This window comes from Molothrus aeneus, chromosome 1, assembly GCF_037042795.1.
Source record: "Molothrus aeneus isolate 106 chromosome 1, BPBGC_Maene_1.0, whole genome shotgun sequence".
NCBI lineage: Eukaryota > Metazoa > Chordata > Aves > Passeriformes > Icteridae > Molothrus > Molothrus aeneus.
In genome coordinates, this window is record NC_089646.1 from 121,335,204 (window position 1) to 121,352,602 (window position 17,399).

At 37.4% G+C, this 17,399-nt stretch overlaps 1 protein-coding gene across 4 annotated transcripts in view; it reads right to left on the reverse strand.

Moving 5' to 3' along the window:
* The window catches only part of JPH1 (junctophilin 1), an 84,173-nt gene that overhangs the window by 20,035 nt on the left and 46,739 nt on the right, over positions 1 to 17,399 (reverse strand). For all 4 annotated transcript variants that reach the window (XM_066564024.1, XM_066564016.1, XM_066564000.1 and 1 more), the window contains exon 3: positions 9,177 to 9,295. In XM_066564024.1, coding sequence (XP_066420121.1) covers positions 9,177 to 9,295 — 119 coding nt within the window. The remainder of the gene's footprint in view (positions 1 to 9,176; positions 9,296 to 17,399) is intronic.

Below are 17,399 nucleotides of genomic sequence, written 5' to 3' on the forward strand. Positions count from 1 at the left end.
TTGGAAAGTATCACAACGTCAACTCAAGCACACTTGAGCTGCCAGCAACAGCAATGGCAACAGAAAAGGAAATGGACTTCAGCCAAACAATTCACATCATAGGTAACATCACAAACTTGTGAGTCTAGCAGTAGGATGATGAAACAGATATTAATGCAATTCCTACTGGTACAAAAACCAGACTGCCTCTTCTCTCCATGTCAGTTCCTCCAATCTGAAATTAATTTGAGTTACCCTACCATTAACACACCTGCATTCAGAACCTAAACAGTGTTTTTGTAATTTGCTCTTTTGTATTATCCAATAACTAAAGAATCATTAAAGATAAAAGAATCCCTAAAAAAAAGATTTTCTTCCTCTAATGGTTTATAAATGCATCATTAAAGTGCAGACACATACACACTAATGAATTTCAAAAACTGCCTGGCATCAGCACCTATTAATTTATTCTTATGTACCCAATCTCTGCTCCATTCCTGTAATTGCTTTAGCAGGTGACTGAAGTAGCTGTGGTATTTCCAAAACAGGGCAACATTTCCTAACTGTATCTGCATAGCAGTCTGTAAGCCTTTATACTTCTGGATTCAATACCATCTGAAAAATGCAACAAATTTATCTTACCTGGTAGAGGGCACTATGAGTGCTGCACAAGTATCTCTAACACCTCACTGGCACATCAGCTTATGGACACAGAAACTGCCCGTGACCAGCAATCTTAATTATGGCTTGCTTTACTTACCCAGCCTTTCTGTTGATGAATACTGACAGAACTTCAAAAAATATCTTCAAGATTACATGGTGATGCATATGACTCCTGTATCTAGGACAGGCTTCATTTTTCCAGGGTAGATAATATGTAGACATTGTATTTAATGTGAATGATCCCAGCCAAATAACACATGCACTATAATCTACTTGAATGCTTCTAAGCCTGCAGGCTGTTTAACAGGCGATAACTCAGAAGGTAAAATTTTAGCTTTTTCACAGAAAACCTAGAGACTACTTTACTTCATCTGAACTGCACTGGGGCAGCTGTTAACTGCAAAAGTAGGATTTTTTAAGCTCTTAAAGGATGGGCAGAAGTGAAAGGCTGTAATCCTATTCTCATTGCAAGTGCATCTTCTCTGGAAGATGAATTTTAAATATAGAGAGAGACTGTTAATGTGGCATAATAACTGTCTTTACTCACTAGAATTCACACTTCTTTACATTTCTCCCAGCAGGTCCAGATCTTTCTGACATGATGATCCCCAACGTTCTACACAGTATTTCAGACTCTGTGTCTGTCACTGGGATCATGCAGAGAAGGGACCATTCTCCATGACGTGCTTCTGTATATACAGCCTGGAAGGGTATTAGCTACTTCTCTTATCACATTTCAAGTGCATGGCTATCATCCTGCTCCATGGGACTTTGGCAACTGACCTTAACAGGAGCAGGTTCATGTCTGCTGTCCAACTGGCCAAGTCTGTCAGCCTGTCTTAAGAACTGTTTTCCAGTAAATTCAATAAACAAGTGAATTTTTTGTCAAAGCCCTTCTAATCTTTACCTTTAAAAATCCTTATTTCATAAAGAGACAGTGCCTGTTTTTCTGAGAACACCCTTCTGTTCTTCCACTACAGAAAAAAGCAGAGCCTAGGATATGCACTCAGGGCTTGGGTTGTAGATGTCAACATTTCTTATGCCTGTGGAATATCTTCCAAAAAGGCTCAAAACCGGAAAGACAGTAAATACATGTGTGTCAGCAAACAACCAACCAACATTAATTTTGAATATACAGGCATAGATACAGATAGGTGAAATAACATGGAAAAACTAGACAGCTTCAGACTCCACTGATTCTACAGATCTAGAGATGCATTACTACCTAAAATTAAAACTCCAGATAATTCTAAGGGATTAATGATTATATGATATGATGTCAGACTTAATTTTTTTAGAAGTCTCCTTTATCACCTTGTATTTCTAGAAAATACACTGGAAATTATGAACAGGAGTAAAATAAAGAGATTTGAAATTTACTGCTTTTGAAATATATGGCTTTATGAATTTTCTTGGAGGGTTGAGGGTTAATCCAATATTTTTCAAAACCAGTACTCATTAAGCTGTACCACACTTCCAGCAAAATTAATTTCTTGTATCTAGCATTGAAATTAATTGCAAAGTGTAAGAGCCTGGAGTGACTGCTGCACTGCAAATGACAGAACTGGAGAAACACAACAATCAATTTAATTCTGCTAAAACTAGGGTATATGAGCTGCTTAGTCTTTCATCCAAATCTGGCTTCTTTCCAATATGTTCTTATTCTTTTGTACTTTAAGAGAAACCCCACTTACCATGCCACTTACCATTCTGACCTCACACAGTGTCATTTCTTCCCCTTCCCATTAGTGCTTTAAGTTTTCGTTTCTAAAGTCTAAGTTTGCAATATCCATTTACTGCTCTCTCCTCCAAATCTATCCCATACTCTTCAGTTTGGCAACTGCCCCTGGCAAAATACTTTCTGCTCTTCATCTGATACTTTTTGAGGAACCTCTGTGATTTTCTTAGCCACATTTCAGTATCAGCACTACACTACTACCCTCTTTTGACACAGGCAACCATTCTCCTCTTCTGGAACAAGTCTCACCTGTTAACATTTGTGATTTATCCTTTTAATTCATCCATATTTTTCTTTCATTTTTAAACCATACTTTCAAGGAAAATAACCTCCAATTATTCTGTTCTTGGACTCTCTACCTTTCTTTTACAATTTTCATCCTGTTTAATTTCACCATACAAAAAATACCAATTCCATGCTGGCTGTGTTTCAGTTCCAGGTTTTACTCCTGCTCAGACAATAATCTGAATGAATCACTATTACTGAACTAATAGGCAGAAATCTTCATCTCCTCCAAATTCTCAACATGGTCTACCACGTTGAGATTCTGATGAATCACACTGAACATTATTCTACATTATTCAGGTCTGTAATACTTTTTGGGCATCTCCCTAGATTCTCTCTAATTTTAAGTAAGTCTTAAATTTTGCACACTTTCTTGGAATAAAAGGGCATCTACATTACCCATCTATTTCTGTGGCCTTGACAAACACAGAATGCAGCTGCAAAGATTATTTTTCTCTAATGGCCAACATCACATGTTAAAAGTGTAACAGGAGAAACCTAACCTTTTAAACATAATTTAAATCTCCACTAGTATAATAAAATCCTTTCAAAATAGATCATCATACTCAACTGAAAATTAGCACTGTAAGTAAAGTTCTCAGTTCTTTGTTAGCTGAATTTCAACATGGAACAAATATTTATGACACAGTTATAAATAGGATTTATAATGGAAATTTTGACACTGTGATAATACTCCCATGTGATAGACCCTACTTCATCTTGTCCTTGGCTGGACACCATGACAGACCAATATAGAAATTCACTGGAGCAGGCCAAGAGTGTCCTGGAAGGAATGGTTCTTTTTCAGAGCAAATGAACAATTTTTAACAGGAGAAAGGGAGCACTCACCTCTTTCTCTCAGACACACCTGTAACTAACACTCCCATAGTGCCAGATTAGATATGTACACCCAGGCTAGAATATGAAAAGTTATTCTGAGATAGCAACACAGCACTGAAGTTAGTCCAGGCTTCAACTAGTTTCATAGTCAGATCCTGCAGCCTTTACTAAGCTACCATGAATTTCATCTGAATGCAAATTACCTAGCTCACTACTTATGCAAGTCTGTGAAAATTATAGTGATTGTGACAGCTTTATCTTTCTACCGGAAACTGGTTCTCTGTTATTAGTTTTAAAAGTTTATTTGCTCAAAACTAATAAGGCATATTTTTTCCTAAGCAAATAATTTGATTATGTGACTCAAAAGTATCTTTGAGAGACTGAGAAAGCATCCTGAATAATTAAGGCTATGCCTCTGCAAACTCCCTTTGCTTTGCCTTCTCCCAAGCAGGCTCTCCTGTCCCAGTTGCATTGCAGGAAGACTGAGGAGTGGGTTGAGCCAGCAGGTGTGTCAGGCAGTGCAGCAGGACAGACTCCCAGCAAGCTGGATGGCCCTCACCCTGGGCAAGAGGAAAAATGTGGAAAGAAGGGTGGGGGCATCTGTACCCAGGACTTGCTGAGACAGGTGATAAATCTGGAAGTCATGCTGTGAAGACTGGTATGACATGACTTATAAAAAGAAAGGGGAGAACAAGAATAAAGCTTGAAACTGGCACTTTTTCTTTCAATGCACCTTCTTTCTTTGATTTCTGGATACAACAGAAGTGCATTAGGATACATCTACAGGCTCTGCCTTCTCCAGAGTTCTGTAGAAAGAGGATAGAAGCAATAAATTGTAGAGAAAAAATGGCACAGCAAGAAACCTAGTAACAGATCTGTGAGGATGATGAAATCATATGTAGAATAAATTCAGAAAATGAACAGGCTCTTGTATGACTAAGAATAATGAAAGAGCTTCCGTATGCTTTAAGGCACAAACTGATGGAATGGCTGGTAACTTTATCAGGCAAAATGCTCATTGTAATTGGCTTTTGAAATAAAACTATCTGGTCTGGCACACATGCATTTAGCCAGGACATTCCAGTTAATTAGCATCAGCCAGAAATCTCTCTTTCCTGTCCATATGGAGTTTGCATTTTGAGAACTCGAGGAGGTGGTGATGGCAGAAAAGAGGAAGATGGGAAGGATGTTTTTTTCCTTAAGCTACAGATATCTACCACCGGTCAAAAGAGAATGTAAACCACGGTTCCTCTTTGAGGCATTAGTGGCCATTACAAATTGCCCTGTAATAAACTTAAAATGCTTATTTCTGAAACTAGTAATGTTCAGTATGTTAATATTGAAGCTTTAACAGTAGCCAAATCTTATAGTAAAATATACTAGTAAACCTTGCCAAATTCTTACTCTTATCATTAGGAAGTCTTTGCTCATATATTTCCCCTAAAGAAATTCTGTCCATCTCTAAACTTGGACAGCTTTAATTTATAAACTGCTCCTTGATTTCTCTCATGCCTTGTTTAGGAGGTCAAAGGCTGAATGAATTGTTTTGGTGACCCATGTATGTTCATCTGGCAGCTGGCTGGCCTGACAAATAATCTGCCAGAAAACAATTCAGATCTGAATTTCCAGACCTTAACTGCTCTGTGGTAAAGTGCCCAGACTGCTCTTACCCTGCAGCAAAGTAGTTGTACCCTTCTTTCATTTAATCAAATGTTATTCATTCAAACTGAATGAAAGAGCAGTGTCCATTTGCTGCAGGATATATATGCACACAGACAATTATGGCTTAGCTGTCTAATCTGTGCAAGTCCATACTTCAGTTTACCTCCTGATAGTGTGTTTACAAGTCCACATCCTAAAGACAGTCTGAGAATTTAGAATGAATGTGTCAGTCAAAGCATCCACTAACCTTTTGCAAGGTTAGAACAATACTCCCCCTTTTCACTGAGTATCAAAAACCTTTCTTTTCTGTTACATCTTTGATACAGTATTCCCATCAGTCATTTGTTCTTCTCTAAGTTCTACAAGAGACACAAAAAAGCACTTATTTTTTCTCTAAGTGAAGACAAATCTCAAATTGTCCCTGGATGACTCCCCTGAATGAGGCTATGACTCAGGTTTCATTTGTTTCCTGTCCTGGTGTGCTCTCTTTTGACACATCCACGAGTTTAGTGATGCCTGGAGAAAATAAACAGGTCAGAGCTGGGATTTCTCAGAATTTATTTCTTGATAAAAAGGCCAGAAAAGTATGGTCTCTAAAAAGAGTACAACATTTGTTAAATCTACAAAATGTAGAGCCTTGTGTTTAGGGCTCTGCAAAGACACACATCCTCCTAATTATTAATGACTAGCCAAATATCTGCTACAGCAAAAGTAGAAGCAGGGTCTTCTTGCCTGAGAACAGCATGAACAAACTCAGGGAAAACAGCTCTGTGCAACCTTGTGAGTCCTTACACCATGGCTCTGGCCTTTCAATCATACTTGGCTTTCCTTATATGCAAATAGTAAGGCAATCAATCACTGGGAGAGCTGAATCTCAAGATTTCTATGGTACCTCATTATTATTCTTACCTGCTGGATGCTACTTTACTTCCTACTGCTTTGTTCTCCTCTGAGTCTCCTTTTAAACTACACTACAAAGGTAGAGCCTCTTGGCAGCTTCTGATGAATGCCTTAATGAACATAAAGGTGAAATATGAGAGAAAGGATTTGGGAAGTATGAACTGCCATGGTACAATGAATAATGAATATTCACTGTAATTATAATTTGTGTGTAATATTAGGCTATATGCCTCAGAAAGTTGCTTTTTAAGAACCTGAAATTTAAGAGCTTTATCAAAAGGTTTTCAAATATTGAAATGGTTTTAGGCTACAAGTAATTAAGAGATCACTCATTAAGAGATCACTCATTAAGACAGAAAAGAATGCTTCTGTTATTTAGAGAGAGGTATTTGTATTTCACTTCTTTTTGTCTCTGTTTCAAGAGGCTTGTTGATATGCTACACATATTTACTGCTGATAGCATGCTTACCTACCCTACTAAACAGTTAAAGAAAGAAGAGAAAAATTACACTTTCTCATCATAATCTATTTTCAAGACTATTTGGTACAATGGAAAGGTTCACTTAACTATAGTTTCAGAGAATGAGAGAGAACACTTACTGATACCTTTTAGCAGCACTTACAGATACTGTAAAAATAAAAAGCTCAAGCAACAAAAGAAAACCAAGAAGTTGCTATTAGGAAGCAATAACAGTTACCTTCTTTTCATTCAAATACATGAAAAAATGCTATATGAAAAGCAGATATTTACTTCTGTTTGTGTGAGTGAACGTAAATACTTGGAAATAGTTATCTATTTTATTACCATAAATGACAAAAGCTAACAGTAACACTGTCCAGTTACTCTTGGTATGACTCTTGGGAAATGCTTAAACAAACAAGTATGTGTACAAGTGAGTGGGTTAACTGGTACCACACAGAAAAAGTGCATCTGAGAAAAGTATCACATACACCAAGCCTGGAAAACATCTCAGGCATGGCAGTACTTGAAATCATCACAATGATTTGTGAACCTGCAGGAGTTTATTTGGGATAACTGAGATTTAGTTAACACCTTGGTATTTAAAAGTTGTTTGCATAATGGGAGGAGATTTTTTTTTCAAATGTATAGAAATATGCTGTATTTAACTATCTTGGGAAAAATTAGAGAATTCAAAATTTGGAGTCCAGAAAACATATTTATCTTTTGCTAGGAGCTAGCTAACCAAGAGATATTTCCACACAGAGAACAGAGTAAGTAAACTTTGAGAAATGCTTGGCTGTGTCATTGCACACATATCCAGCTTCACTTGAGGACGAGATACAAACTCTCCTCTTTTGTAAATAGAATAAAAGTTTCAAATGAGAGGAAAATAAGATCCCACACCTTCTCTCCCATATCTCAGCTGATCTGTCAGCAATGCTACTTCAATTCCTGTGGCAGGGAGTAAAAAGACACCTTCTTGATCTGAGTGATTTCTTGGTGTCAAATTTCACACTGTCAGATGTTGGCATTTTCACTCAAGTACTCTCGTAATTGCTTTATTTGAAGGGTTTGGCAGCTTTTTAGTAGTTTCTTTCCAAATGCTTCAATTATTTGTGTGGCTAAGGTTATAACTTCTTAACTTATGAATGGCAAGATGGTCTGCTGCTGTAAACTGGGATTTCTTCAGCTGGTGGAGAATGAAATAATGAAATAATGAAATAATGAAAACGACTTGACTATGATAGCAGTAAATATGGGCCAATAATATAAATGCACAGGAGAGGTAGTACTGAGGTCATTCCCAACAGTGAAAAGTACATATTTATACTGTTTTAAAGCTAGTAAATTCTTACTACTGGAAATAGTTCTGTTGAGTTTTGCCAACAGTTCTAGACTGCCATGTTCAGAAAAGATGAATTTATATCAGGATGTGTACAAAGAAAGTCTGCAAGACTGGTAAAGGGAATGAAAATTCCAATCAGGTGAATAATCCTTGACTTAGGCACTAAATTAATACAAAAAGAGGTCCTCAATGCACCCAACCCCAAAACACATTCTCTCTCTACAACTAAATACTTCGGAATAAAGAAGAAATCAAGCATTCTCTAAGGTAACTGACAGTAAGGATTTAGTAACAAGTTATATATAGTGACCACTTGAACTAAAAATTGAAGTAAATAGGTGCGTTATTAGAAAATGTTGCAGAATGCTGTTCTTTGCTTTTTTGGGTCATTATAGCCTGCATTCACTATATGGGTGCATTTAAGTAAGTTTGTGTCTGAAACAAGGATGAGCAGAAAATGACAGTAAGTGAAAATGAATCTCAGAGCTATAATCTCTATTAGCATGCGAGTACAGGCAGATCCTTGAGAAGTAATAACAAGATATGACTCAACTCAATTTGACAGGTGAAAGAAAGGGCAGACATGAAAAGACATTAAACTGGCAAATGGAGTTCCATTTCATCTATCCAATTTTAAGCTAAAGAGCAGTACACAGAAATATGAACCTCATGGAAAGACAACAGAAAAACAATGCAAAACCAAGTTTGCTTCTTCCTGCAGCAACTTTCCAAAGCCCGTGACAGATGAAAACGGGCTGCAATGCTGATGTAGGTGGGACAGACCTAATTCTATGCCACTGTGAATATAGAACTAATGTTCTACAGAGCACCCCAGGCATAACAGAGGAAGCTTCACTTGCAGGTTATGTATGTCTAATGGTAAAATATTCTCCAAAATTTAGACCTTCGCTAACCAAGACTGTCAGGAATTCTACTGGACAGTAAAAAACCTATAGATCTTCCCACTAATAAACACACTATAGAATGAATCCAAATTTCTGTTGATTTATCATTACTAAAGTCTTTGATACTGTCCTGAATAAACTATTAATCTGAGGCAAAGTTATATACTTGATACTGACTTTTCAACACTCAACTGTTTTCATACAAAGAAATAGTCACCAAATTATTAAAAACACAGAACAAAATCTCCTTGAACAATGTGCACTCTTCATGACATACACATGACTTACTTCTGTATAAAAGACAACATTCAAGATGGAATCAACACTTGAAGTTAACACAAAATGTTTTCACTGCTATAAAACAAATAGCCCCATAAAACCCCAATCTACAATTACCTGGTTGGTAGAAATTTGGTGAAAGTTCTCTGGCAACTGCTCTTGCAATATCACATTCCTGGCGAGCAGCCTGAGCAGCCTGATCCGCAGCATCAGCTTTAGCTCTTGCGTGTGCGGTTCTGTACAAAGCAGAAAAGAGTTTATATGCAGAGGATCTTGCATCAGGTGCATCAAGCATGTGAGAGCAAAGAACCCCAGCTATCATACACTGTCCTGTACAGGGCACTCTTAGACAAATTGTTGTGAGGAACTGCAAATCAGGGAAGTATTTCAGGATCAAATCACTATTCCTCTCAGCTCTTCAGTCCTATTCATCCTTGGATCCCATTTATTTGCAGGAACACAATTTACAGCCCAAGCTTGTAATTAAAATTCCTAAAGAGAGGGAAAGAATAGTATCTGACAGAAACACAGGATTAGGGTTTATTTACATGTTACCAGAATGTGTACAGAAGTGCACAGAAGGTCAGACTGGCCACCGGACTGACTCCTAAACAGGATTCTGGGAGTTCAGGACACATGGTGCTCAAAGGAACTGAGGAATGTTACCACCTTTACCACATTTCAAAGCTAATGCTGGGTCAGTGCTGGGTGCCATGTGGAAATTTCTGAAGGGCAAAATTCAAGTATATTAGCCCAAAAAATAGAAAATGTCTTCCACAATCAGATCATGTTGGTAAGGAATAGCCTGGAAAATGTGTTTAACATTTCAATAGGCTTTTGTAGAAACGGGAACTTAACTGTCCTAAATTCTTGTAACTCTCTGAATTTCAAATCCAAAAACAGTCTGAAAAGGCAACTTTTCTGAAGTCAAGACAACAGTATGGAATACTTTGGTAAAGTAATCTGCACTCTGCTTCCTCTTTTTTCTTTTTGCTATTTCTCAAAAACCTTCAAGAACAGCTTCTGCGAAGGCCTCTGGTTCCAGACTGCAAACTGATAGTTGTGTTACTGCAGGTTTACATCATTGCATGTCCCATCTTCCCTCTCCACTTCATTTTCCAAACAGTCATCTGTTTAAAAATTCCTGATGGTAGTGATCTCTCTGTGCCTCTACCGCATCAGCACATAGCCTAGAGCTATGAAATGGCTGGTTAGAATAGAGGGGAAGCTAAACATGGCAAACCAGCAGAATATTTTGAGGCTCTAAAGATATTAATAACATTTTTAAACCAAAAACATTAAATTTCGTGATCTCATCACTTTTCTCATAACATTCTAATAGAAAACTGACACAGAAGTAAGAAAAGACTTAATTAACAGGACAATAGCATCAAATTTTATCCCATGTGCCTAGTAATAGCAATGAGTAGCAATTAAATAAATGAAAATTTCTAACAACTTCACTGTAAAAATTCAGTTTTATTTTCAAGACATAATGAAGGGTTCTCTGTGTTTTAGATAAAAGAAGAATTAAACATTAGCATTAACCAGAATGAGCATTGAGAGATTAACAGTATGGCAGACTTTGCATTTCTAAAAGGATGTTTAATCCCATAGGGTACTAGTACAAACACAGACATAAAAAAAACCACATAGACAGTTTCATCTGTGGTGCCTGGAGAAGATTTATTTAAGTTACATCCTCCCTAAAATGTGTGTGGGGATAAATGTTGGATGTTCTTTCAAAGCTTAGCTTGTCATAATTTACTGGATAAATATTATCTTATGCTACCTTCTTGAAGATCCCCCTAGGTCTGTGAGAAAAAAGATAATGAGCAAATGAATTGTAACACCTTTGCTCTGTACTCAGGATGGGGGAAAGAAACTGTTAATAAAAACAAATACACTGTATAATCCCATATGTGTTCTGTGCAGTTCATGAATGGGTGCATGGTATGTGCCTGCTTAGTAACAGTAATCAAACCCGTTCTTTCTCTAGAATCATTATTTTCAATTACATGAGCTATTCTTAGCTCCTGCATAATTATGTCTATGTAGCATAAACCTAATGAAGCAGTCCTAGCACTGGGACATTGTTTTGTGAGACAATAATGTAGTCTGCTCATAGATAAACTAGACACTGGTCATCTTTTTGTGATGAAAGAACAACCAGACGACTCCCATATAAAAATAGTCTAATACTATTGCTACCACTAAGACAGACATTTTAAAATCTAATATACCAATCAACCAGCACCAGTAAAACATACTGCCAGGATAATACATTTATTTATTGATTGATGCCTATGAATTTTCTATATTGTTATATACAGGAAGCAAAACAGACATTCTGATGAAAAGTACAGTATCAATTAGTTAAGGAATTAAGTGGTGACATGAGTAAGAAGCCAGTGAAACTTTGTCACATGAAGCTGGGCAGAGCAGGTCACAACAGGAGGAAGCCAAAGGAACAGAAGGTAAATGAGCACAGCTTTCCTTGGCTGCCTTATCTCACACCTCTTTTTTCAACTCACACTTCCTGCTATTCTGCCCCTTTTGTACTCCCAGTGAGGAGCTCCAGCAGAGCAGAACAGGAGTGAGCACTGCCAAGGCATGTCCCAGCAGTGACACACGGGAGCAGAGCTCAGTGCTGAGGCCAGCACCGCAGGGCAAGGCACAAGAACATGTTTATGCTCCTGAGCAGGCCTTTGACAGCCAGACTGAAGAGTGTGCACATGGCTGTGCTGAGACACTTTCCTGACAGCCTCCTCACCGCTCATGAGCGGCGACAAAAGTGACAAGAAACGGGAAAGTGGCAGAGCTGATCCTCCTGCACAGAAGAGGAGCTCCGTGCCCTGCCCCAAATGCAGGCTCTTAGCTCCGTGCAATTGTTTGCTATTTATCACCTTGGCATTTGGCTGCTTCTCTGGCTAACTTCAGCAACGTGTTTTATCATCTCCATTTGCAACTGCATACTTAGATAAAATTTAACTTCTTGCATGCTTAATTCTAAGTGTCAGACTCAAATAATTGTTCTGTTGCTATTTATTTCCCTGTTATTTTTTTTTATTCTGACCTCCACATTTGATCTGTGTCATGGTTTGACGCTGGCACAATGCCAGTGCCCCCATGAAGATACCTTCTCCCTGGTTTCTGCTGTGAGATGTGACCAGGAATAAGCAAAGCATTGGCCAAAAACACAGCATCCCAAAAAACACATTTCCTGTCAAACCAATACAATCTGCCTGTATGTTTTCCAGATGACTTGCTTACAATTACTGCTGCTTGATATTACATTTTGTCTGTACTTGTTTTATTCTGCCTTGAACTGACCTGCACACTATCAGACTAGTATTATCAGAAACTATGGAGAAATATTTTAGTTTTGAATGACAATGTTTGTAAAGAAGAACTATCCAAGCAGAAATAGAATTCATTTGCTCCATTTATGCTTCCTACAGTTTTGGAAAAGTTTCTTTACCTTTCATTTTGGGGGTAAACAAGTTTTGTTTGCTCTCAGCAATTATTCATAGAAATTTAAGTCTATGATATATCACGTCAAAATGACCCACAACTGAAGGACCGCTACCTACTTGAGAGCTGGTTTTTTCCTCCAGGGAACTCTATGTCCTTTGCTACAACAAGAGATCTTTATGAGAACTCTTGAAAGCAAAACTTAAAAAAAAAAAAAGGTCTCCTTTCCTATCCCCAGCCAAGAAAAAGACTGCGGTAGTTTTTTTTCCAGGAAGGATTGAGCTCATGTTTCAGCAGCAAAATAGAAATTATGCACGAAAGAAGGCAGCAATCCACAGACTGCAAAACAGTACAGAAAGATAAGTAACCTGCTTTGCAATGCTGCATTCTAATTCATAGCAAAGGACCTTTAAGGATTTTTTTATTTGAAGTGAATAGGCGGCTCTTTGTAAAAAATGATTTCTCAGCAACTGTACTACCTAATACATACTAGTAACTTTCTAATTACTGTGTGGTTATATGTGCATTTCTCCTGGAAAGTATCAGGACTATCATTAATATTCAACATGATGTGACAAACACATCCTTGAAAGCTTTCAAATGAATACAAAAATAAAGTATTTACCAAAATCAATTAATATTTAGAGGGACAATCTAACACCTCACTAATGAATGCACAGAGACAGGGGCTTCAAATTAAGTTGTATCTGTAGCAGGAATCAAACTGTACTTACATTAAAAAGAATTTGTAGCTATAGCTCCTGGGGAGTCCTGGTACCACATGGCATCATGTGGAGTCCCTGTAGATACCTGGTAGATGCCAATATATCTGACACCTGGTAGGTACCAGACACAGATAGCACCAGTCTCTGTGATCAGTGAGTGAGGGCTCAGGGACCAATGCCTGACTGAAAACCTGAGACACTACATACCAGGGTCTGATTTTTAGAGAAGCCTAAGTTTTTCTAGACTGTGGGACAACTGGTATCACCACTGATGTCTTTCTTTTCTGTGTTTCACTGGGTAGGTAAACAGGAACACATCATATTAACTACACTCAAAAATTGTAAACACAGAGCCAGAGGCTTCTTACAAGCAGCTCCCTCTTTCAGCAATACTATGGTCAGATTTCTATCTATTCATGTATGAAAAATAACTTGAAGGAGGAGTGCTGAGGTTTGAAGAGCTTAAACAATATTATCTCCCCTTCTGCAGCAACAATGCTTATATATAATGCCATGTGTCTGGAATGCATTATGTAATGTTTATCTAAATTTAAAACCCATTTAGAACTGTCCATTACCCTCCAGATTATTTTGTATTTCCATGGTATCCTTCAACACACTTGTAATGCTGCCTCATTCAGAGTCAACTAAAAATGTAAGCAGCATATGTTTACTTTGTTTCTTTCTTCAGATTTTATTAAACACACTGAATCCAGCATAAAGCTTTCCAGGAGCTTGCTTTCTATTTCTTAAAATTGTAAAAATAATTCTGCTTTCCATTTGCCAAGTATATGACACACAATTATGCTCCTATCACATTATCCTAAACTAATAATATTTACAATGTTAAATTAACAGATTTCTGTATTGTAAGAATAAAAATATCAGTAATGGCCAAACCTACATGAAGTTCTCAAGAGATATTTTTTATTAATGACAGGTATCAGGTTTATCTGTGTAACATTATATATTGTGTATGTAATGTTGCCAATTACCATCCTTCTTGAACCTGGAATTCTCTAAAAAGAATCCTACCTTCCTAAATTCTAAAATGCAGTGGTTGTTCTAGGAAACAGAGAGTATTGTCTTGGGGCTTTTTCCCAAGTATAAAACTTTCCAACATCTTCACATTTGTTTCTATCTGTCAGAGAAAAACTTTACAATCTGCAAAATCAAGTGTTGGTAAAATTGGTACAGAGATCCATAGCATTTCCAGGTAAAATGAACCGGTGAGAAAGACTTCAAGGGAAGTTCTTTGCTAGATGAATTTTTTCCTTGCCCCCATTTTATTTCTATATTCTCCTCATATTATATATCAGGAATGAATGTTTAATATATATAGAACATCTATGCATTTTTTAACATTGCAAGGGAGAGACTGGCATTTATCAAGTGCTGTAGTCATTCTTAGCTTCTTTCAGTGATAATACTGGGTGAAAACCAATATTCTGCTATGGCAGAATTAAAAATACATACTTGCATGACTATGTAGAGCTACCTAAGAGCTCCTGGCTTCATAAAGCTCAGCAACTCATTGCTGTGATAGCTTAGAAGTGAGGGTAGGTCGCTTGCTGAACACCAGCAAGAAATGGGGGTGTCTGGGAGAAACTGAAAGAGGAAAAAGACTGACTAATAGATAATGCAATACAAGATCTTCACATCAGTAAGTAATTTAAAGCAATCTTAAACTCCAGATTGAATTAACAAAATGAGATATATGCCCTCAACTAACTTTACTTTATCAATCTCCTTTGAGCTTTACTGATTTTTAATCTCAACCAGCCACTGCTTCTTTATGAAGTGACTTCAGTCACTAACTGGACTAGCTTGGTACTACCAGTGAAGTCTGATGTAGTAAATCATGAGCAGGTCTATTATGCAAACACTGCTGGCACATCAATCTGTATCACCTTACCTAATGGATTTTGCTGCTTAAAACTCCTCCTTCCCAGCCTAAATAAATTTCTCTATTTTTCAGTCCTTACTCAGAGGAACTTCAAAAATACTAACCTTTAGTTAGTAATGCCTGAAGAACTGAGGAAATTCCTTACACTTGGCAAGCAGCCGACTTGTTTTCAGTACTTGAAAACATAACCTGGGGCTAATGACTGGTAAACTAGATGTCAGTTTTAGGCATAAATAACAGCATAAATAAATTGGGTCTATGTCCACAGAGATTTATAGGCTAACAGTGTATTGTGCCAGACATCATACTTTAACAAAGTATTTTGCCAAACACTTCATATACCTGTAAATATTATGGGTCCTACACCTTATCTTGTTTGCCTTGATTTAACATACTTGGACTAATTTTTTTTAAGTTTTCTGATTTTGTACCCTATGGCAAAGTATTCAAACAATAGCATAGATTACATGCAATTAGTGAAGTACATCAGAATAGATTAAAAGCTAACTGTGACACATTTCAAAGCTTAATGCAGAAAACATCAAAGAAAATGGCTGACCACATGCTTTTTACCTTAGGAGCTAGTTTCTTGTTCCAGAATTATTTAATATTTCACTTTTAGAATGTCTCAATACAAGCTAAAACATACTGTGGTAGAGCTGGCAAGTTACACAACTTCTGACTTCTGAAAAACCCTCAAGACAATTTACTGTAACCTAAAGTTACTGTAATCTACAGTTTACTGCAACATGAAGTTCAATCATAGCAGCTCCAAACCTCACTGTGTTTAAGTGTACCAAAACAAACCACTGGGAAACAAAAATCTAGCCAGCATTGGAGAAGGTCATGGAAAGCAGCACAAAAGCAGATGACACCCTGCTGGCTGGTCCCACACACTGCTGCAAAAGGAAGTGTTAATGTACACTTGATACATTTAGAGACAAAAATCGAGTATAAACCAAGGAATTTGTTTTTGCTGTACTGCATAATCCAGCACCCATAAAACCACTAAGGGAACAATGCCCAGCTCATCCACATCCCAAGAAGGAAAAAGTAATGTCAGGACCACATAATAACTGTGGATCTAAAAAGACAAGCTTTTTGACTTACACTTCTTGATCCTCCTATCTACTCATCATTGAAAAAAAAAAACCACTGAGAAGCCACTTAACAAGATGTACAGCCAGGTATCTGACAGTGGAATATGGGGAAGACATAATGGGGAAGGAAAGTGCTTCAGATAAAGACATAACTGCTCCCATGGTTAGAAGCTGAATTTGGCAGTCAACCTTGAAATCTTTTGGGTGTATTTTAGAGAGAAAACGATGGATATTTCCAAGCCTTTGCAATGATATTAGGCACTGTAATAAAAGTGCTCTTTAATCCATTTTCTGAGAAAAGAATTACATAGATTTTTGTTTACAGGAAGTGAGATTAGTTGATTTGGGGACTGTTTACATTAGGTATTTCACACAGCTGACATAAGGGCTCTAATCAGCTCCTTGGAAACACCCATCTTACTCCATTAAAATAAGAAACTTTTTCAGTCTGGACCTCTGAACTGTACAAATGTCAGACTCCTGCAGTGGTCAGCATGTTTGTAGGCATATTTACACGTGCCCTGCTGTGCCTATAAATATGGCAAACATCAATCTATGTGCTTGCTGAGGAATCAGCTGCCTTCTTATGCCAATATTTAGAACATATTTGTATTCTCCTTCAGACCTTTAGGGTCCATATCAATAAACCCAGAACAGCTCAGCAACTCAAGGTACTCACTTCTGTAATTCTAGTCACATATAAACAGTGGTTCAGAAAGATTTTTTAGGTCAATGAAGGACAGCAGCCTCAAAAGAATGTATTTCTGAAAATCCACTTTCAACAATTGACATAAATTAGTTCAATCTTCCTAGTCTGTCTTTCAGGCCCTCACTCTTGGTCACGTGTTTGGAAAAAGACTCACATGCAGATGTCTGAATTTACAAAGTTTTTTTGAATTGCTGTTAGCATCACTAGAGAGGCTGCTTTACGTGGCACTCTCTTTAACTTCAGGTGTCCCACTAGCCTAGCATTATTTATATGCACACCAGATACTCTGCTGCTGTAAAAAGGAGATGGCTCTTCATGTGATGGTACTTGAATTACTCTGTCAGTAGTTTGAATGAATGAGTTTTGCTTTCATATTGATTTACCTGACTATAGCACTGGCACCACAGAAATCATAGAATCATTTAG